This window comes from Pagrus pagrus (genome assembly GCF_965226575.1).
Source record: "Pagrus pagrus genome assembly, chromosome: 23".
Lineage (NCBI taxonomy): Eukaryota > Metazoa > Chordata > Actinopteri > Spariformes > Sparidae > Pagrus > Pagrus pagrus.
In genome coordinates this window covers 10,108,356-10,131,409 of record NC_140205.1, presented here as the reverse complement: position 1 = coordinate 10,131,409, position 23,054 = coordinate 10,108,356, and the positions used below count along the sequence as shown (strand labels likewise).

At 42.0% G+C, this 23,054-nt stretch overlaps 3 protein-coding genes across 4 annotated transcripts; 2 read left to right on the top strand and 1 right to left on the bottom strand.

Moving 5' to 3' along the window:
- Positions 1-764: 764 nt before the first annotated feature.
- On the top strand, positions 765-7,879 carry cax1 (cation/H+ exchanger protein 1). The gene is made up of 20 exons (XM_084345363.1): positions 765-916; positions 1,659-1,835; positions 1,923-2,077; positions 2,566-2,674; positions 2,772-2,888; positions 2,981-3,042; positions 3,149-3,331; positions 3,433-3,618; positions 3,712-3,811; positions 3,965-4,106; positions 4,246-4,429; positions 4,525-4,624; positions 4,840-4,958; positions 5,077-5,114; positions 5,217-5,344; positions 5,749-5,885; positions 6,782-6,876; positions 6,970-7,048; positions 7,143-7,251; positions 7,550-7,879. Exons 1-20 carry the CDS (start codon positions 841-843, stop codon positions 7,621-7,623), a joined length of 2,370 nt encoding a protein of 789 aa, XP_084201489.1. The 5' UTR covers positions 765-840; the 3' UTR covers positions 7,624-7,879.
- Positions 7,880-8,186: 307 nt separating this feature from the next.
- On the bottom strand, positions 8,187-15,835 carry klhdc10 (kelch domain containing 10). 2 transcript variants are annotated; one of them, XM_084345364.1, is made up of 10 exons: positions 15,589-15,835; positions 14,404-14,436; positions 12,693-12,914; positions 12,431-12,585; positions 12,128-12,276; positions 11,945-12,029; positions 11,593-11,659; positions 11,462-11,509; positions 11,208-11,347; positions 8,187-10,447 (listed from the first exon to the last, which is right to left on the bottom strand). In XM_084345364.1, the coding sequence occupies exons 1-10, from the start codon at positions 15,677-15,679 to the stop codon at positions 10,238-10,240; spliced, it is 1,200 nt and encodes a 399-aa protein (XP_084201490.1). In that variant the 5' UTR covers positions 15,680-15,835; the 3' UTR covers positions 8,187-10,237. The 2 variants fall into 2 exon arrangements, with proteins under 2 accessions (XP_084201490.1, XP_084201491.1); XM_084345365.1 differs by lacking the exon at positions 14,404-14,436.
- Positions 15,836-17,294: 1,459 nt separating this feature from the next.
- On the top strand, positions 17,295-22,600 carry zc3hc1 (zinc finger, C3HC-type containing 1). The gene is made up of 10 exons (XM_084346009.1): positions 17,295-17,463; positions 18,279-18,381; positions 18,517-18,667; positions 18,789-18,872; positions 18,979-19,106; positions 19,300-19,439; positions 20,349-20,610; positions 20,769-20,972; positions 21,266-21,478; positions 21,639-22,600. The coding sequence occupies exons 1-10, from the start codon at positions 17,330-17,332 to the stop codon at positions 21,708-21,710; spliced, it is 1,491 nt and encodes a 496-aa protein (XP_084202135.1). The 5' UTR covers positions 17,295-17,329; the 3' UTR covers positions 21,711-22,600.
- Positions 22,601-23,054: the final 454 nt, after the last annotated feature.

Below are 23,054 nucleotides of genomic sequence, written 5' to 3'. Positions count from 1 at the left end.
TAGATGGGGACTTGTTTTAATCCAACTCTATGGACATTATTTGTACCCCTTTTTAAAACCCAAATCTTCACTGTTGCTACTAAGCTTAAAGCATGCACAAGCTCAACCGTGCATTAATGGTGTAAATAACATCTTTTCAAATCAATCTGGGAGCTTCTGGAGACCTGGATTATGCAGGAAGAGCTGTATGGAGCCTTTTTATGTTTGTTATTTGTTTTTTTCTGTTTTTTTTAAATAATATTGGACCAGCAACCCTGGTCCAACATTAATATTAGTATTAATATATTAATATTATAAGTGTGACATGGAAACTTGAAGGCTGCAGTGCAGAAACATTGACAATTGATTTTACAGGGATGTAGGAGACATCTTGGGTCCAGCAGGAAAAATATTTCCTTACTCATACAATCTGGATTTTCTCTTTGACAAGGGAGAAGGAGAAGGTAATATTTTAAGGATTTTAATGTGGTAATAATTAATTATAATTATAATGTTTTCTGCTTCTGCAAAAACCATCTCAGACGGATGGTTAGGCTATATGTAGACTAATGGAAGTAAAGGCAAGGCATAAACTGGGGCCAAAGCTGGGGCATCATGTGCAACTGCATCACCCTCATTGTAATCCTCCCTGATTCTACCACTGGGGGGCGCTAATGTCGGACAACTCTACACCCAGCAGTGTCTGTATGTACTCTCCTCCTCCCCCTCCTCCCCCTCCTCCCCTCCCCTCCCCTCCCTGTCTTTGTATGGAGTCGGGCAGCCAGCAGTGAGAACAAGGCAGACTTCATAAAGAGGCGCACAGATGAGACAGCAGCGTCTCTTTGGGAGCAAACAGACAAAATGTCGCACAAGAAGTCCTCGCTGATGCCAGGTGATGCGGAGAACCTGCGGAGGAGATCCGCCGCTGACTCCTCAGGTGAGGCCAAACCATCGTCATGACCTCCACTTACACTTAACTCTGTTTGTTGAGAAAACTTATCTTTTTATTTGGTGTGTTTGTTTGTTTTTTTCATCGCTTGTTGTTCAATTTACCTCGTGTCAAACGCGTCCATCAAAGTCACCTGTGCTGCCAGACTTTCCTCCAATCACAGCTCAAGTTTGATAATCAGTTTCCTGTTTGGCTGTCAGGCTTTTTTATTCTAAGAGGAATTCTTTAAAAGTCATTTCCTAACTTCCAAACGCCACTTTATGTTGTAGCATGTTAGTTTGGTGGCTTCTCTCATCAGTTTCAGACGGCAAACATGAGTTGTTCCTTCAAAATCTCTTCAATGCACCCTTAAATCTTTTACTTTACATTTGTATCACACATATGGAGTTACAATGGAGTGGGGAGTCAGAGCCCCATGTGCAACATCATATGCATAATGGATTTTAACGAGCATGCCTTTATTTTTAATTTCAAAGCATATGTCAGTCTGCTAGGTCTTCTCATCTATCTGTGTCGCAATGCATTGATAATGTGATCAGTCGTGGCAGAGGGGACAGCATGCATGACGCTCATGAGGTTTTTGTTAGTCACACACTTGTGCATGGGGCAACCAGAGGGCGTTGGTCCTGGGTATCAGTCAACCTCGACACCTCTCATGTAATGAAACCCCCCCAGTCATTCAGTGTTTCTCTACTTGATGTACTGATCTGCATGATATCCCCCCACTCAGAGAGGTACGTAGATCCTGATCAGCATCACCAGTTACCACGGCGACAGTCCCAAAATGATTGGCTCGGCGTTGGCCCCCAGCATCCAGAGCTGGGCGCAGCGGAGTCGCCCCCCCCTGAGGCTTCCTCCCACCACATCTGCCACTACACACCGAAATGTTTCCTCACCGTCCACAGAGGTGAGTGAGACATTAAGTTGATGCCACATGTGTTTTTTTTTCTTTCCCCGCTGCGTGGAAGTTTTCTCAAAGTTGTCACCTGCACAGGAGGACACGGCACCTCAGCCCGGTCCACTCCGACACGAGGTGCCCGGTCTACTCCGTCACGGTTTGGAGAAGAGGGCTGGCATGAAGCCAGCACAAAGACAACAATCAGAGCTGAGAATGAGGTGGAGGCGCACAGGGAGGCCAACAACTACAAGGTGGGTCACAACCTCAGTATGTGTAAAATCCTGGCTACGGCCCTGTGAATAGATGCATGTTTATCTAAGCACGGCAATACCGTAACTGCTCACGACAAGGCCTGCAGATTATCTTGAGTAACCAGGTCATGTTTTCTGGAAAGAGACATCGCTGTGGCACCTTGAGCACCACAAGCCGGGTGCCGTCTACTCGCATTAGATTCAAGAAAAGGCGGCCGATATCTCAAAAACTTGGTGAACTGTCCCTTTAACTCGCTCTCAGGTTCAAATTGAGTCTAAAAACGGTGGGAAAGAGACCTAGAATGGGAGGCATGAAGGTTATTTTCCCGCTTTTTTCTTGCCGTTTCTTTTAAATTGTGCTGCAGATGTTTAACACGGACTACATTAAGCACTATTACCTCAAAGTTGTTGTGGTAAAAGTCACTGGGGCTTTGCTATTTAGCACTGTATCTTTGTACAACATATCATTCACTCTATTTTTTTTCCAGTTTGGCTTCAGGAAGTGGAAGGCCAGTGTGACGGAGAGGCCCATTGAAGACCAATCAGACCTCATCAAGGAGCTCTACTCTGATCTTACACTTGTGAAGCCTCGAGAAGGTCTTTTTTTAAAATCATTTTACTTAAATGAAGTTAAAGAGGTCTTAAATACTTTCTAAAACAATAACCTGAGTTTGTGATTTCTCCTCTCTTTCAGGCTCGGTGTTGACTTTGGGGAATGTAGTTTATGTAATTTCATTCGGATGGTGGATCTCTTTAATCTACCTCCTCATTTGTCCTGTAATGTGTCTGACAATCTTTGGCATCCCTTACGGTTTGTATCTTTTTTTAAACTCACAGTATCACTCACAGTATAGTTTTGCCTGAATGTGGAACACATACCGTCTTTCACTTTCCTTTTTTTAGGCAAACTTTGCTTAAAGATGGCGTGGTACTTTATTTGGCCATTTGGGAAATCGTTAGAAAAGGTAACATGATATACAGTATCTTTAATTCTCGATAGCTGCAACATGTTCTTTTAAATGGCATCCACAATTATTAATCTTACCCTGTTGTCATCTCTGCATTCTTTAGGCTGGTGATGTAGTTAGGAGACCCATTGGGAGGCCTCCAAAGATCGAGGTCATTCCTGAAGAGAGTGTCATTGAAGACAATAAGGGCCTTAACAGGGACTCCGCACCCCTCCTGATATCCTCCCCGGTCCCTGTTGAGATCCCTGTCCCAGAACATGCAGCTAGAAAAACTCCACATCACTGGGTAACACAGTCAGAATGACCTGAATCAGATTGAGCAAGGAAAATTTTGCAGCGTTTATATAAATATTATGAATGATAAGTATTCTTTATCCTCCCCTGCAGTGTCGCATCAGTACTTTTCTTTGGTTGTTACTGGGTTACCCCGTCCTGGTTGTGGTCCACTGCCTTGCCTGTGTGCTCTCCTGGCTGCTGGTCTTCACTATACCTGTAGCCAAGATGAACGCTCGCACAATGACCACCGTCCTTCTCATGGCACCAGAGGACGTTCAGATTCACAGACTGGAAAAGGTGCACTCTCCAAAACCTTAGCACAACAAACCAAAAGCATGGCCGCATACCACCACATGTAACTGATTTGTTCTTCTGTGTTTTTCCGTGCAGACGTATGTGTGCGAGGGCAGAGTCATCTTATGCTGTTATCAAGCTTTCAATGTGTATTACTACAAATTCACCGTCCAAGGAATCAGCATTTTTGCTCTGAGTATCCTTTTGTGGGCTGATTGAATTCGTCGTACTTGGCTCGTGCGAAGAAACGCCAAGAGGAAAGAAAGCTACGACTTGAAAAGAACAGTCAGTTATGATTTTTGAGGAAGGTGCCATCCATTTGTTCTCCTTAAGTCTCTGCTCCCTCCAGACCTTCTTCCCCTGGTAATAATCACTGTGATTATTGGCTATGTTGACCATAAACACGTTTACTTCAGCCCAGAGACCAAGTTTGCCTCGGCCATCACCTCCATCATTCCTCTGTCATATTTCATTGGCATGGGTATAGCCAGGTAATGCCTTGTTTTTTAAAACATTTTCATCTGTGCCTGGCCGGTAGATGAATGCGAATGAAGGGACAGACTGGGGCTGCAGTAAAGTCCTCATGAACTCTGATGTACAGTACATAGAACTGTTGTTTTGTTCCCGCAGCATTTCTGCCCAGAGTAACTTTGCAGTGGGAGCGGTGGTGAACGCCACGTTTGGCTCCATCACAGAGATGACCTTCTACATCACAGCACTGCTGCGAGGACACAGCGCTGGCACCAAATGTTATGAAGAGATCGTCAAAGCAGCACTCACCGGGACCTTGCTCGGCTGTATACTGTTCATACCTGTGAGGGGGAAAATGGGAACACGCAGCATTATGATTCTTTCTATGAAGTTTGCACGCACTAACCTCTTGCTGTCTGTCTGTGTTCAACTGCACAGGGTATCTGTATGATCATCGGGGGCATTAAACACCGAGAGCAGCGATTCAACAGTCGTTCAGCCGGAGTGAGTTCAGCTTTGCTCTTCATCTCCATTGGAGGTATGTATGGAAGACGCACATGTAACTTATTTGTATGCCTCCGCAGCAGCCTTAGCCTGAGGATTTTTGTTTTGGGGTTGTCTGTCCCATTCTTGTGAACAATGTATCTCAGGAAGGCCTTCGGGAAAATTCTCCAAATTTGGACCACTGCTGTCCTCCACCGACAGATTCATAAAACTGAACTTGTCCCTCCTGCTGTGAATGTCGTCCCCCAGGTGTGTTTGCTCCAACGCTCTTCTCAAAGACCTTCGGTAATCTGGTGTGCGAAAGCTGCTCCAACGTTCCAGGCAATGGCAGCGTACCCTTCGTCTGCAAGGATTGTCACTACGACTCGGTGGGCTGCTTCACTTATCGCTTCATACAGTATGACTTGACCGTTTGGAAAGATTGAGAACACAAGAAAGTCTTTTAAAAATGATTGATTTTAATTTTCACCTTCATTTTTTTGACAGAGTCAAACTGACGCACATTTCATTCTGTCCCAAATCGAGTAAGTCCCGGTGCTACACACAGATTTATCTTAATTAGCTGCAGTTTTTCAAAGTAATCAACTCAACTCAAACTATTTTTTAATTAAAAAAATGTTTTTCAGGCCTCTGGTGTACACAATCTCTGTGCTGCTGCCTGCTGCGTACCTTATCGGCCTCATCTTCACTCTGAAGACCCACTCCCACATCTATGATATCCATATCAGCGATGGCCAAGGGGGCCACGCACACGGTCAGTACGCACAAGCGGGCCCCAGCACATCCCGGCCCACTGGTGAGGCCGCCACTGGCCAACTCCTTGCAGACAACTCGTGTATTAATGCCAGCATTGTTTCCACCAGCCAGGTGGTTGCAACAGGTGTGTGGGTTGCACGCATGTAATCTTTTGGGTGAAGGAACTTGACACTGCGATGCACGGACTGCCTGTTGCCTGCTATATTAACCTTTTTGTGCATGTGAGGCAAAATTGTGCCTGTGCATGTCAAAACTCAGCATGTGAGGGTGAGGTCCCTAAAAACCGGAGAAGGTTCAGACTTTGGACTCGGATTAGATGCATGTGAAAGCAGAAAAAAGCTTGTCAAGTGAGGTAAGTCATAAATGTTAAACTGCAAAGGCTTACAGTGTGTCTGTTCCCAGGAGGTCATCATGTGGTCCACTGGTCCCGCTGGAGGGCTCTTGCAGTGCTGATTGTTGCCACAGTGTTGATGGCCTGCTGCGCTGACCTCAGCACGGAGAACCTCGAGCCACTGCTGACCGATTCCTCCATCTCCCAGGTATTCAAAATGCTTCAAAACTATAAAGAACAGTGGTGGAAGAAGTACCCAGACCAGTAGATCACCTCGGCTGGCTGCTGCCACACGGCTGCAGTGTACGGCTACTTACAAATTGTACATTTCAAAAACACAGGGAGGACTTGAGAAGGCCTGCATATATAGTTCTGTATTGCTACTCTATTCCTATTTATTGTAGGCTAGTTCTTTCATAAATGCACCAAAACATGGCAACATTGAAATGGAAATGCAAAGTTCAATTACCTTTATAAGCATAAGTAATCTTGATTAGCTAATTTAGACTTTTTAGGCTGTGTTACCTTCATTATAAAACACAAATATGTTCTGTGGCTCCCGACAGATTTTTTGGGCTATCCCTAGCCCACCGTTTCTTCCTGCACCAACTCAACAATCTCACAAGATATCAGAACTAGACTGCTCCTTGAACGAGCCTTGTGTGTTTGGTTACAAAACACATCCTGTTATTTTAAAAAACAAAGGCATATCTCTTTAAGAATCAGTAGTTGGTTAGACGTTGTATTTATAATCTGGAAAGTAATTTAAGCTGTCCGATAAATTGGGTAATCTATTTTCCTCTGAAATGTAGTAAGTAATACAAAGTTGGATAAAATGGAAAGACTCAGATAAAGTACAAGTACCAAAAAAAAAAAAAAAAGGTACTTTAGTAAATTCACCACTGATAAAGAGGATGGGAAAATGTATTTTATATTCCAAATGTCATTGGTCTTGGCTGGTTTGACTGTATAGCAGAAGATGAAACTGAATCCAACTGGCTGGTTTCAAATTGGGTTAAAAAGGAATGTAGGTTTTAATGGAGCCTTGATGTACCTGATGATGTGTTTACATATAAAGAGAATGTTTCCCTGTGCTTGGTGCAGTACTTCATCGGTGTCACATTGTTGGCCATGGTGCCTGAGCTTCCTGAGATCGCCAATGGGGTCCTGTTTGCAGTGCAGAACAATATCAGCCTGAGGTATGAGTACACTCTGCTGTCTTGGTATAATTTTTAGTTACTGCCTGAATTTTTCCAAGGGAGCTTACAGTATCTATTTTTTTTTGTCTCCAGCCTTGAAGTGGGCAGCTGCATTGCTGTGCAGGTCTGCATGATACAGATCCCACTGCTCATACTCTTCAACGCCTTCTATGTAAGTGCCCAGTTTTTGTAATTGTTAATTGATTTATTTACACCGTGCAAGAGTTTTTGAATCATGACTTGGTCTGAACCGTTTTCTCCCCCAGGATGTTGGGTTTGTGCTCGTGTTCAGTGACATTCATCTCTGGTCCAGCATCTTCAGTGTCATTCTGGTCAACTACATCTTCATGGATGGAAAATGTGACTACTTTCAGGGTAACGCCAAGATTTCCCTACGTCAGAAATCAGAAAAATTTAGGGACCACCGGAGAATATTAGATTTATTACTAAAAGCAACACTATGAAACTTCTGGAGTAAGATAGTTGATTGTTTATTCTCGTTCCGAAATCAGCCCCAATGTTAGCTCAAGATAGGCTCCAGCCCTCCACAACTTGGCATTACAGATGATGGATGGATGGATAAACACTTGACAATCAACAATCTTTCTGCAGAAAGTTACATAGTGTTGTTTAAAAAAACAAACATTTTAATGAACTCTTGTTCTGTTTGCAGGCACTGCTCTCGTGGTGGTCTACCTCATCCTTCTGGCCCTTTACTTCTTCGCTCCTTCTCCAAGTTCTTGTTGATCTGCTTGTCAAGAAAATTCCTCAAAAGGCTCCAAAATGTTATGCTACTATAAAAAATAAAAAATAAAGCATTCATCTTCCAGTGGTGTTTGTTCAGTGGCACAAAAGATTGAAAAAGAGTTGGGTTGTGTAAGTGAATAGCTTTTGTCAATATGGGACGGTGGCATTTTCCCAGTTCTGGGTGTCATGAGAACGTGTGACTTTTGATTTGTTTCTTTTGCATTTACATAAAATGTACATTTATTTTTTGTTTCTAAATCATTGTAATATGTGGTTTATACTAGATATAATAAATGCATCAATTTGTAAAACGTCTTCTACCAGTGCTTCAGTACCTGTACCTTTTTGTTTAAAATCATGTGATTTCTTTTGAGAAATACACACATTTTACACACATTAGTATGCTCAACTAACAGGAAACATGGCATGCAAGTTGTCATGTACTTTGAAAAGAAGGGGAAACAGCAGCTCATGCAAAAATAGCCTAAAATAAAACATTTTGCTTTAATTATTATGTGTCATGCTAGTTATTAGTAAAGCAAAGGACATGGGTGGAACAGAAAAACTATTTACAGAACACTTTTATTGACAGTACTCCAATACAACATTTTACACAAGCCTACTGTACAACATTTTAGTGGTCACCTTTAAATCTATGTCCCAAAGTAAAGGTTTAACGATGTTAATATAAAAAGCAGGGTATGACATCAGGCAGAGTTATGCAGAACAGAAAGAACGGGGCAGGCGGATCAAACCATGGAGCAACGTCCCATCATGGGTCTCAATTGAACCCTCATTCCTTGTCATAGTCCCACTACGTTTAAGATGCAACGTCATTTGGCATCAAGTTAATTCATAGATAAAACATATGAACCGTATTGAACACATTGATTTGACATGTTGAATGAAGTGCTTTTCAGGATGATACCCACAAGGCTAAACATGTTGCATCCTGTCCTGAAGTCCACTCTGCCTGGCCTTTAACAGGAGCAAAATACAAAGCTCCTGCGTCCTCGAAACAGGGTATAAAACTGCTGTTTTTGCCACTGAAATGTCGAGTGAGCATACATAATGGCTTGCTGAAAATGGTTCACCTACTTGGAAAAAAACAATTCTCAACATGAACCCTTCGATTAAACATGCAAAGATCTTATACTGCCTGTATTTGTTAAATTTCAACCTCATTAAAAGTTTGAAAAAGGCACTGCAGTATAAACCAGTGTTTGTGTAAGCCTGCTACTACTGAAGCGACTCCCTGTGCAAAACATTTTCCATATCGACAGAGAGGGAGTAAAAGTCTGAACAGAATTAAGTCTTTATTCGAATAAAAGCATTTTAAATTAACTTTAAAGAGCACCAAATTCACAGTGATGTGTTGCATGGTTTGGTTTAGAAATGCAAGCAAACAGGATGGAAATTGAATCATCTTGAAGACACCCACCTTCCTTTGACTTTTTTTTTGCAGATGAGGCTGTAACATAACATATTGTATAATGGAAAATACAGGAACTACAAGTGTTCAGACATGGAACCCTTTTGGAGAGTGTTCATACAGTGTTCATGCATGTTTTAGCCAAAAATAACATATATTACTCATGACCATTTTAAAGGCATACCATAACTTTTTAAATGTTTTTACCTCCAAGCAATTAAAAAAAACAAAACTTTATTTGTCCCCTGGGGGGCAATTAAAGAAAAGCAGACACCTGCTTGCATTCATACAGTAAAAAAAACTGAATCTGAACACTGAACACCATGTCTGCTTCTAGTCTCGCAAAGTTACGCAAGGCTAACTTTATGAAAATCCGGGTGATTGTGAGTTGATTGTGATACCATTGGGTGAAAAAAAAAAAAGGCTGCTTGGAGGGTTGCAAAAACATTTAAAAAAGAAAATCTAAAACACTACAGCATGTCAGTAGTAATGCATGTAATGAATATTATATATGAGATTCGAATTTAATTGGCTAAAATGTGCAAGAACACTGGCATGGTTCATTTGGCAAAAAAACATCTTTCTTCCACTTTTTAGACATAAATGATAGTTAAGAGGATCTATTAAAAAAAAAGAAAATGTCCACAAATACTCAAGACAAAGTGTGCAAACAGCAATACTAGTTGATGAGAATACCCCCAGAAAAACAGATTTAGTCCTTCAAATAAATACACATGCATTCTTCCTTTGCACAGAATTCTTAAAAGTACTAGAAGGCAAATTTTAAAAAAAAAGAAGAAAAAAAAAAGGGAGAGGACAGTCTTTGAAAGCATGACATGGCAAAATAAAGGATTTCCGGCTGTCACAGTTTGGAGGATGAGTAGCTCGACACAAAGGCATCATGTAAGGAACGGTGGTGGCAGGGGGAGTTGAGTAAAATCCATAAAACATTCCACATTTATTTTCTCTATCATCACTGAAACTGCAGGAAAGAAGAACAAACGAAAAGAAAAAGGCATCCCATTGTTTTTGGTTTTAAGGCGGGGCTACGTTAGGCGGGGGAGGGAGAGGGCATTTTCCCGAGAATTTCGCTGCAAATTAATTCCTGTGCTCTGTCGTCTCCTCCCAGTCCGGCCCAGCCCGTCCCATCCATTCATTCGTCCGTCCTCCACTGTGCGGGGCCTATTTCAAGCGTTCAATGAGTTCCTGTGTGAGGCCCAGGTTGAGCAGCTGCATGGTGGGGAGTGAAGTCAGATGGGGAAAGGCCTTGAGGAGCTTCTCCCAGCATAGCTCAAGCAGGCTGGGCACAGCCAGCCAGATCTTAAACAGAGAGCCAGTTCTCTTGTTCTCATGGATGTTCACAACGCCACCGTGGATGTACATGCAGCCAGCCTTTGGACGGAGCAAAAAAAATAAAGTTTATACACAGTAGAGAGATTAATACAAAAATGAACTGGGGCATCAGGTTGTAACCCTGCAATCCAATGCATGTCAGAAGCAGATAGCTGAGAATTGGTATTTCTGGCCTCCTAATATAAATGGACGCCCACAGCAAACTGATGTTTGTTTGGCAAATGCGTAAAATCAACAAACAACTAAAGCTATTGGTTTGAGAGATTTTCACACTCTAAAATGAGACAGGAGGAGTAGATTAGTACCACTCACGAGGACTTCTATAAGGCACGAATGGAAATGGAATCTACAAAGTTATACAACACTTTTCAGGGAGCTTGGGGGGGAAAAGACCTAACCGAGCAGCAAGAAAATAATAAGTGAATTGTATATATAATATAGCCCAAGTGGGACTCCATCCCTGGTCACCAACTAGGTGATATCATTGTGGTACGGAAAGATACAGGCTAGATGTTTCCCACTCGTCATTCCTTTGCCCTTTTCCATGCTTGAGTTCTGAGTACAATGGATTGCACCCTGCCATTCACATCTGCCCTCATTTCCATCATGATTACAGAATGTAAGACAGGACTTTACCTATTAGGGAATTAGACCAAAATATAGAGACTTTGCCCTGCCATAGATACAAATTTCATGGGTTACATTAGGTGACTAGATTACCAACTTTACCCTTTAAAGAGTTGATATTCCAATTAATTAAATGTATATACACAGAGTTACCAGAGAGTGTGGTACTCACTGGGGTGACAGCAGCACAGTGGAAGTAGGCCGGCTCAGGCATCAGTGCTGGTAGTTTACTCCACTGAAACGTCTGCAGGTTGATCTTCCACAGATCAGCTAATATCAACTCCCCGTTGTAGCCTCCACAGATAAATACATCTACAACGGAGAAAAACAATCAGACACTGTTCATGTAGCTGGCAGGGAGTTACTTCACACTGAAGATTTAACAACAGGAGTATGACTTTTAGTCAGGTGATACTGGCTGCTCACCATTTCGAATTTGTACACAGCTATGGCACCTCCTAGGAGCAGGATACCCTGTTCAGATGTTAGTGACATGTTAGAATAGTTTGAATGACAGCTAAACTGGCTTAGTTAATAATGAAGTGCAGACTGCAGACCTATTTTGTCATGAGGTTTAGTTGTAATCTCCTCCCAGGAATTGGTCTCCAGATTGTAAGCATGTATCTGTTAAAAAGAGACAACATTTACTGCGAGTCTAAGTGAGTGTTTAGTGCAGTGATTGATTTCTAAGATGGATTTGGCTTGTGTACAAAACAAAACTGTAATTAGAGTAGATGGTGTTTTTACCACTCTACTGTATTTGTAAAATCACTGTTCTCTTTAAAAGAAAGACAGGAAAATACCATATGTAGACCACATTTTGCTTTAGCTGTCATACAAATTAAACTGGAAGTTGATTAAGGGTTGTGGTAAAAATGTTTGTTGAGTCTACCCCGCGTAGTGCAGTACCTTGTCCAGAGGGTAAGATGTCCAGGAAGTTCCTCCTCCCAGAATGTAAATCCTCTGTCCGTCATGTGCTATTTCATGCCTGTACCTGTGATACACAAACACAACAAGCAGCCATGTCAAAGGAGTTTTATGATCTGAGAAGATCCCTAGCTTGTATCACATCCAGGCGTTACAAAGACGTACCGTTCCTCAGGCAGGTCGTCAGGAGGGTTGTTGGGCTTGAGGTGGATCCACTCCCTGGTAGTCAGGTCCAGCCTGTGCAGGTCTGTGCTGTAGATGTAGCCCGTTGTCCCTCCGAACACGTACAGGAAACCGTTTATAATTACCATTGCCTGAAGGAAAAAGATATGAAAGCATAGTAAGCATCAGCATTAAAAAAATATCAGAGCTTACAAGTTTGTATATCCACTGTATCCAACTGGATTTGGAAAAACGTTCTTTTAGCTTCTACAATAATTCTACAGTATACTGATTTTATGAGGTTACCTGTCCGTAGATTCTGTTGGGCTTCTTCCCCCGACAGTTGAGCAGCGACCATCGCTTGTACTTCACGTTACAAACGTGTACGTCATTGCCGTTATTCTCACCAAAGGGGATCCCAGTGCCACCAAACACCAGGAGGTTGTTTCCGTGCAAAACAGCTGAAGAAACAGAGCGACAAATGCATTTTCATACACTAAACAACACTGAAATATTATGGAGTCCATCTCATCTCATTCAGAGTGAAATATTAGATATGATGTTTTACCTGACATAGACGCCAGCTCTGTGGGCATATAGCCCTCTGTCCGAATCTGCTGCCAGCAGCCCGTGGCAAAGTGGTACCTCCAAAGCTCCCTGAACAGTGGATAGTCTTCATTCTCCGAGCCTCCTGACTCGTCGTAGTCAGGGTTGTACCCTCCGAACACATACAGGTTAGTGTTGTCAGCGACACAGCGATGCCCACTGCGGGCGGGGGGAGTACGATGAGCTGGAGAGGGAGGAGAAAGTTTCACAGGGTGAGGAGAGGAGGAGCATGGTAACAGAGATATCCCACAGGTCCAAGACTGGACTGATAAGATAATCACACACAGAAAGTTAGTCAAAATTAAACACTCAGTTTAAGATAACTAAATACTACTGGTTGTATTTATTATAACATTTGAGTGGTCATAAGAAAGGAGCACATTCATCCATTTTAGGGCCTAAAATCCATCTGCTTTGATCAACATGGAGTCATCACATGGTGTAATCATGCTAATTCACTGCTTCAACTTATTTATATATTATTTTTTTTATTCTTCCTCTACCTAGAAATGCTAAAAGATATCCCAGCATGCCCTGACAGAAAGCGTTAATGCTCGCCCATGGGTCACAAAGGCTAAACCATGAAAATGAACATGTTCACGGTCACGTTCACAAAATTGAGAAATTCTGACTCACAAGTTTCCCTGCATGAACTCACTGTGAGAGGAAACCTTTGGGCAACATAAAAAATAAAACCACAATATATCCTTGTTGAGAGGCGGCTGTGTGAACACCTTGTGTAGAAGTTGTCTAATTAAAATAAAACTGGTCAAACACATGGTGAGAACAAGATGTATGGAATCAGAAGCTTAATAATGGCACTGCAGTAGTGGCAAATCCAGTTCTCTACGATGGCATTTTTGTGCATTGTGTTGAGACTCAACGTAGTGCATCTACTAGGAGACAATGAGCTGTAAAAACAGTCACTGATACTCAAGCTACGGGCATTTCCTCATTATACTGTGAATGGACTATGTAGTGCAGTTTAAATTAAATGGCACTAAAGCAGAGAGGGTATGAGCCTACTCATGTAGTGCTGTAGCTAAAATACAGGATCAGACATTCACAGCGGCATTATCTGCAAAGCTCAGAGTTTTATAAGGAAAGCTCAGCAAATAGCAGAAAATAAAACATAATTTCAAATAATGCTCAGCCTGAGGGATTAGAAGGCGCATGATGACAAAATACAGAGCACATTAAGCCGAATCTAATAACGTACCTCGTTTAATGTTCTAAAAATAGACCTGAGGCCTACCTACCGACTCAACACTAATGTTCCAGCCAAACAATACATTTTTAATAATCATGGTTTGTAATGAACAGCAATTAAGAGGGGGCACACAGAGACAACAGAGGAATGTAAAAGACAACACGGAAGATGCCAGAAAACACAACACGAATAAGCGAATTCATAAGTTTGGCTGTTTTGTATTATCGTCTCAAACCTAATCAAATAGTTCGGAATCACACGATTCACGGGCCTAATTCAGTCCAGTTGCCTCTATTATTACATTATGTCCATAAGGCAGATGCTTTGGTCTCGAATTCTTTCGATAAGTGCATTCAAACTCAAGAGGAACAAGAGCTTAATGTTATCAAAACTTGGAAGCGCAACAGCTGAAAGTGTGTTCAGAAAGCTACACATGACTACATGCTTGAAGTTTGCTACTGACATGTGAGATGGGCCCAGACCTCCACCATCATGGCTGAAACATGAACAGAAGAAAGGTTGTAAGAGTGCACAAAACATGTCTGTTTCTCAAATCATTCTTCATCAGCTATTCCTCCTGATCTGTAATAAAAACACTGTAAAAACTTTAATAACATCTCACAGCATGCATTTGGGCTCTTAGAGGAATCGGCCTCCGGTCTCTTTAAGCGTTTATTAGAAATGTCAGTGCATTTTAATAAAATATGAAACCAATCAGGGGTAATTAAGGTGTCAGTTAAATGGCAAGCAATAATATGAAAGCACTACCTACAGTAGCTAGCATGGCAAGTGCCTTGTTCTGGCACTGAGTATAATATAAAAGCTAAATAATCTTGTTTAGCAATTGTCTATGGTCTCATCTACGTCATTGGATATTTTTGCAACTGGATGTCAATATGAGTCAGAGGGACCTGAGTTGGACTGTGTACCATTATATTGCAGGGACCCAGGTGCTGTAAGACTGTATCTGTGATACACAAAAGTGAAAATAGACCAGCAAAATGATCTGTACTGAAGGGTTGACACAACACTACAATCTAATACAATGTCAGAAATGTTAGAAAACAAAGAGGAGTCAATCCTTCCTGGCTTTTTCCACACATGATGGATCACCTCAATCATGTCTATCTATCGAGTACTGTGAACAGCAATTGAAGGTTATTTATACAATTTTATAATACGCCTATAATTTACAATTGATTGAAAGGGAATTATGCAGTTTGCAGCCCTGAATCTCTTAAAAACACAGTATCAACATTGCCAGTAAGGTGTTTGCAAGTCAGCAAAACCTATTAATTAATGATTTTGTGCCAGGCCATATACTATGTTGACTGTACAGCTAAAAAAAAACCATGATTTTACACAAGGTGAAAGAACACGACAGCCACTTTTCACTTTACAACACATAACATCTTGAATATCATTGCCAACAAGCTGTTTAAAGATAAACAAGCTGCATTGCCTGGTGCTAGCTTGAAGGCTACGTTTAGCAATGTCACCAATAAGGGCACAGTTTAAATTCTTTACAAAGCCAACATTGCCCGTGGAACAGCAGATATCAGTCACAAAGTATTTAATAAACTGCTAAATGTGGCAACGTTGAGTTAAAACCTGTCGTTAGCATGTCTTGCTAATGTTGTTGACCGACCTGCTAACATCTCATCGTGCGGCGGCCTGCCTGTCAGTTTCTCGAATTTATTCAGCTGGTCCGTGCTGCGAGCACCTTCAGCGTCCGACATCTTCTCCGGTTACAATCCACTCCTGAAGGATGTCACATCAAATAAAAACAACATCTGCTAAAGTGCTGATAAAACATTATAAATCACCCCACAGCTCAGTCACTTTGAAGCCATTCACAAACGTTGGCTGAGCGTCTTACGGACCGTAAGACGCTCAGCCAATCAGAAGGCTTGTTATTAGGGCTGTGTGTGTGTGTGTGTGTGTGTGTGTGTGTGTGTTGAGGAGCGTATGAAGGGGGGATGTATTGGAAGTGGATTGAAGTCAACAAATAATTATAATAAAAAATAACTCAATAGATAAAAATAGAAATAGTCCCAATGACCTCAGTGTCCATATTGGGTTAGGGTTGGGTTTGGGACCATAGACTGTATAATTGAAGTGGATGTAGTCTAGTAGTCTTTCTAATGGAAAGCCGGGCATGCGATGGCACTGGTTGCAAAAAGAAGTCTAATTGTATAGAAGTCTATGAGAAAATTACCCTACTTATCACTTGATTTATTTCCTCAGTAAACATTTTCCTAATGAGTTTAAGGTCTCAATTGCTCGTTTCAAGTCTTCTTTAACACAGCATGATGTTCATTTTGTAGATTATGGTCCCATTTAGAGCAAAATAGATGATAAACTAAGATATGCTTTAGGGCGGGGAAAAGTTGTGATTGATAAATTGCTACCACAGTGAATTGTCAATCAGCAATGTGTACACATGGCACTGTGTACTTTTGGTAGCTGTGAACATTTTTGGGTGTTGAGTGTATTTTTATTTAAGCATTTTGACTCTTTCACAATGTGTTTCCAGTTCTCGGAAAGCCAACTATTACATTTTAGTCACCTAAAATGTCTTTCTGTACGAAAAGCCACTCAAAGAGGTTGGCTGTTCATTTATATTTGAGAATGTATTTCGTTTTAATGAATATTTTCTCTGGCCAAAAGGTCGACTGGTGCTCTGAAACTGCACTACTGATAAAATGCCAGGAGTGATAGGATGTAACTAAGCCTGGATTACTAACAGGGCAAAGGGGGACCACTGCTCATTTTTGCCCTGGGGCCCCCTAACAGGTAAATCCGGCCCTGATTAGTACATTTACCAAAGAATTGTACTTATCAGCCAGCCTTTCTAATCAGCTCCTCCATTTTATCAGTAAACCCCAAAAGGGGTGAGGCAGGGGGGAGTGAAGGGAGCAGGAATTAGGAAATTGATTTTTGCATTTTTAAAGACTTTGGATGCAGGACTTGTGATTGAGTTATTTCACATTACTACTTACAGTATATTTAAAGAATCTGAATATCTCTTACATTGTGCTGTTGGATTCAGGTGCTTTAAATTGAGGTATTTCACCTCCCTGCTGGAGAATCAAAATGGACGACTTATGTTTATACATTTAAAGAGAGATATTCTAAAGAAATATACTAAATCTGTAGACACTAAACTAATTTCTAAGCAATTTATACCCCTATTCTCTCTTGTGATTAATAATTCGTACTTGATAAATACAGCAATGTATGTCCCAACAGATATTTAAAATTAAAACGGGGTTGACAGTGAAGTACCAGGCACGTTTGGTGGAGGTGGTGCTCAGGACTGTTCGGGGTCCTGGAAAGCGGAACGATTTGTTTCAGGGTTTATTTTCCGGGGAACTTCAGAGTCGATCATGGCGACTCACGGCGGCAGTCGTGGGGATCGTCTCGGCAATTCAAATCACCAAAAGTCTTCAATTGCATCTCCAGAGAAAGTTCGCGAGCTGCTTAATGACGGAGTGTCCTCAACAAATATCGGAGCCAACAGGTGCATTTCTGGAACAATCTCGCGGTATCTGTTTGATTTAAAGGGGCCGAAGAAACAAGTTGACATTAGCTAGTTTGGTTAGCCACTTAGCTTGGCAGCTCTGCTTCTTTAGCCGCCTTCACTCAGCGTAATTCAAAGAGGCACATGTCTCCCCAGATAAAGGGCTGTGTAAGTTAGGCCAGGAACGGGAGTTTGCATACAATTGTTACTTCTTGTGCTTGTATTTAGTCCATTTACCTGACATGTTTGTGGTGGTAGCCGTCGTGCTATCGCTCGCATGCACAGTTACAGATAAAGGGGGTGGGGACCCAAAGTTTTACTGTAACACAATGTTCTGTTTGTTTTCTATTCATTTCTGGACTATTGTCCACTTGCCGGCCAGCCATGAAGGCCAGGTTACATACATTTTCTCGTAATTTCTACTGTGCACTAAAATCAGAGGCAGACTTTGGTAAGCAGTAAGGAAGAAAGGAACCTTTCCATTTTTTTTCTCTCCGTTGTTACGTAACATTTTTATCCAGGTGTAATGTTGGGTAACTGCATGTTCATATCTTTTACTTTGCGGTCGTTTTCTTAAAACTCCCATCTCCAACTAACAAACCCCTACATGCATCAGTAGTTTAATTAAAACAGGCATGCACCAAGCATTGCTATCCAGCTGTGTAAGGTTATTAATACACTATGAATAAAGAATCTGACAGTGTACAGTACACTTGAATTTACTCAACTGCATCTTTTATGTCATTCAAATAATAAGTAAGTGTGTGGAAGCTAAAGATCTGTGGGTTTTTTTGTCCTGTTTGTGTGGATTTCAGTGGAAAAGGAGATTTGAAAGTTCTGGAAGTAAAAAGCAACACTCAAGCACCTTGTGAGGCAACGAACAAAGAAGCCTTTTTCTCAAGAGTGGAATCCTATTCAATATCCTTTTACTTATGCATCAAGGCATCAGGGGTTTTTTCAATAGCATGCAACCATGTGATCACTAATAAATTGTTGTAAGGAGTGTGACGATACTTGTTTTATGTCTAAGCGAACCTTTCCTTAGCAATGCACTGTTTGAAATGGGCAGGCAAGCCCCGCACACTGTCCCCCCTGATGTGCGCCAGATACGGCTGGATCAACGTTGGCTGCGATATGCTCAAGTGCTCCACCTGCCAGGCGTTCCTTTGTGCATCCCTGCAACCAACTATAGACTTTGAAAAATGTGAGCAAAACTTTTCAACGACAGAAAAAGGCAGTCGCACTTTATTCTGGCAAGGTTAGGGTGATGTTGCCAGTCTGCCAAAAAATTAAAGGTCACGCAACTCTCCCTCTTTCTGTAATAGATGAATCCCGCATTGCAGAGATATCGAGGCAGCTTCAGACACAGCATGAGAAGTTTTGTCCCTGGCCTGACTTTCCGTGCCCAGGTACAAGCAGCTGTTTTCTGTTGCATGTAAATACAAAGAAAATAGTCTTTAACGAGACAGTGTGTTATCCACGTGATGGTCAAGGTGAGTGTTGATGTCATTTCAGAGCGGTTCTGGCTGGTTCCAGCGTGTGAACCATCAGCACTTCTCAATGCCTTCTTGGAGCGCTTCCAGAGCGCCTGTCTCCTTGCACAGCAGCTGCCAGCCATGAAGCCAGAGCAGCTGAAGTCTATGGTAAGTGTCATTTTAGATACTGACAAAAATGCTATAATGCCATGTCATATTACAGAAAGGATTTGGAAGAATGATTCCAGGAGATTATTTAAGGATAGTTTGATTATAAAAATGTCAAGTCTAAGTGATGTATTAAAAAAAACAAAGCATTTTCTGTTGTTCACATTAAATAATGCCTACTATTTCTTTGCAGTCACTCACTGAGGATGTTGTCAGTGTTATACTGCAGCTGATCGAGGAAGAACAAAAAAGAAAGGGACGGACTCCATGTTCTGAACCTTTGGCTGTCCAGGTGGCTGCATGCATTGTTTCTCTCTGTGGCTGGGCTGCCAGGTGAGATAAAACTCCTTTTGTTGTGAATCTTCAATACACTTTTGAATGTTTTTATGTGACATTTAACTAGTATAAATAAATTGATACTGCCATAAACTAGAGGAAGCACACTCAGAAATTAAGCTTGATTTATGCTTCCAAGTTGAATACGGCCTAAGCTCTGCGTAGATGCATGCCCTACGCTGTAGCCTGACACGCACCTTCCCAGAAATGTGACTGCACGTCGCAGCCACACAGACGACAAAAACTGTAATTGGTCAGCTTGGTGGCCTTGCATTTCCGGCTTGTCCTCCAATGCTTACCAGCAGTGCTTACACAGGGGATTGTGGTCTGTAGTTTCCCTAGTTAACACACCAAACTCTCTGGCTGTTGCTGAGCCACTCTTTGCTGTTGGAGTGTCTCTGGGGAGCGTCTCTAGATAAAGCACACAGGCCGGTTGTCTGAAAGGTGGGCTGCCCCTCCACAAGCATCCTGGTGGCAAACACTGCCTTGCCATCCAAGCTCGGTGACTGCTCCTCCTGGGGACACTTGGCCTGTCCACTCTACATAGCCCAGAGACACAGCAGCGAGCCAAAGAGTTCAGTGTGTTTAACGGGGAAAGTAAAGTTGGCAATCTGCTATATCACCACCGCCAACAACGCAGTGCACATGTATAAATGCTGACAAGGACATAGGCTACTTGTGTAGGTTCCAGCATAGACTCTGCGTTGAGCCCACGTGCAACTATAAATCAGCCTTTAATCTCCCATGTCAAAAAAAAGATCCCCACTGATGTATTGGATACATGGAAGAAAATACAATGCAAGGACAGGGAAAGTGATTTAGGAACTTGAAAGAAACATGGCACAAAATGTATTGGCACTCTTCTGCCTGATCAGGATGTCTGAGCCATGGATTTCTCTATTTTAGCCCAGCTCTACACGCCATGAACCTGCCCATCCTCACCTGCTCATACTGCATGCGCAAGGTGGGCTTGTGGAACTTCCACCAGATGGAGGGAACGGGAGGCGATAGCGAGCCAAACACTGTAGGCCAATCGGCTCAAGCAACAGTTCCTGCCTTAGCAGCCACGCATGAGGGTCAGGGCGACCAGCCTGCTTCTGCCTCACCCACCCCTACAACTCCATGTCGCATGAAGCTGAGGAGCCAGGACTCCACCCGCACTGACCAGGCAAGCTTTAAGCAAATGAAGATTGACCTGCTAAATAAGAATGGCTTGCATATGTGCATACATCACTTTTAATCTGAATTACTTTATGTTTAACAGTGGCGGATGAAATCTATGACGTGCCAGGCTGCTTTTTTACCTTGCTCTTGTGTGTGTTTTAGGGTGAGGGAACCTCCTCCCCTGTGGCTTTGCGTGCCCGAAGCAGAGACTCACCAAGCCCCAGTGAAGAGCTGCCAAGCCCTCTGACCAGGGGCAAAAGGACCGCAAGTCGCGGTAGAGGACAAGGGGACAACTCTGGAACTGAAGGCGCTGCCAGCCTGCAACACCCTCCTAAACGCCTGTGCCTCTCATCAGTTGGTGGTCCAGTAAGAACTAACATTACTGCTGATTTCATAGTTAGTAGTCATAGTTATTTTGGCACAGGGCTCCATGTGCAGAAGACAGATGCTATATAAAAATATAATATATATAAAAATCTTTTTCAAAGAATAATGGGGGGAAAAAAATCACAATTCACACTTCATACTGTATCAATATCAAGACAAGGCTGTATAACCTAGTTCCTAATCCTAAATTAGTCAAAAAGGGTTTTGTATTACCTACTTTTACTTGGCTATTCCTAACTGCTCTTTTGACCTTACTTCTTTGTTTTTTTCAGGATGAGCTTCTGCATAAGAATGCATTTGACCCCCTTGCTCAACACAGAGACTGGTGTCCCTGGATCTCTGTGGGAAAAGAGAATGTGGATCCAGGGGCTATGTCCTTTATGGATAGAGACATGGCGCTTTATCAGCAGGGCTGGAAGGCTGCTCTCGACCTCCTCGTGCCCATGAAGAAGAACTCTAATACAGCAGGAAGCAGTCCAGGACAGGCAAGTTAAGACTTCTGAACTTTGCATTCTATAACAAAAGAAAAATGCCCAGATCACATCCTCCAGAACATGATGCATGGCAATACATGCTATGCCACTTGGCTATGTAGCTTTAATTTAAACAATATCTGACATTTCTTTATTCTCTCTTTCCTCCCAGGGCCCTCGTGACAAGTCCAAAAGGGTGTTTGATATATTCCGTCAGTGGCAGGTATCCTCTCCGTCTCAGTAGACTGTTTCCATCCAAACAGCATCACAACACTGAATCGATGAACTGACCTGCACTCTTTTTGTGGTACAGAGTCCGCAGTACTGATGACAGGATTGTCATATCATATCGATGTATGCCATCCCGTAAAGTCGTGTTTACATTCAAAGTGTTTCTCGAGGGAAAAGAAGTTGATTGTGTCTTTAGGCAAATATATGAGTGTGTTCTCTGTGAAAAGCGACATATGTGAAGGATGTCTGTGTGGCGCTAAAACGTCATGAAAATTGGGATGTGCAACTGTTGGGGGGCCTATAATAGGCCTTGTATCATGTTTTTACAGAAGTAGTGATCAAGTAATAGAATACATCTCAGTATATCAATTGGCCACAGGTAAGGCACCTACTTTGAACCTCACATGAAGTCTCCTTCGGCAGTATTTCATGACATTGTGATGGTCCAGATTTTTGTGGAATAACGAGACAAGAAGTCCCTGATGGTGAGAAAGGGCCAAATGGCTTAACACTGGAAAGGCAATGTTTACCTTCAATGTATGTTGAGTCATTTGAGGGAGTGGTAAACATTAACCTCAGACAAGCAAAAAAAACTGTGAGGAAGTCATTTTTGTGTGTGTGTACTGCTGTGGATATGAGTTCTCTTTGAAAAGAACAATCCTTTTGGTAGTGTTTAAATGTTTGTTTTCATTTAGTCAATGCTAAAATTCTGCTTACTGCAGGCAGGTAGAACCATGTGCCATGAACTTCCAACCTATTTTGAATTAGATTCAGGATGCCTGTACTTTCTATTTGCCTCCCTACAACATTTCATTGATAATTCAGTCATCTTTATTCTGCATGTGCTTTTATCTCCATGGAATTTCCTAAAAGTGTTTAATAAAATGCTCTTCTGAAAGTTTGTTTCACGTTGCATCTTGTTCCTCTGACATTTCAACTAAACAATAGATGAAATAGAAATACATTACATTATTGTAAATACAGGGGGATGCATTATTTTCAAGTATGGCAAATATTTGTGTACCCTCTCTTGCAGCATACACAGTGACTGGTGACAGGTTCCTTATTGATTTCACATGAATTTTGGGATTATTAGCTCGTCTGTTCCATTTGCTGCCATACAGTATGTTGCCTTGCTCACCAGCAGCCATTTTGTTGCCTGAAAAGAATGTTAGCCTCTTTGGCTGGGAGGGATGGGAGTTACACAAACACTGTGTGCTCCCTATATTTGTCTGTTTTACACAAATTAATGTTTTCAATTTCAGTGAAAGGTAGCCTTGTGACATTTAGGGAAAAAAGCAGCTCTGAAGCTGTGCTTGAAGCAATGGTATATTTTTAGACGTGGTTATAAACATTC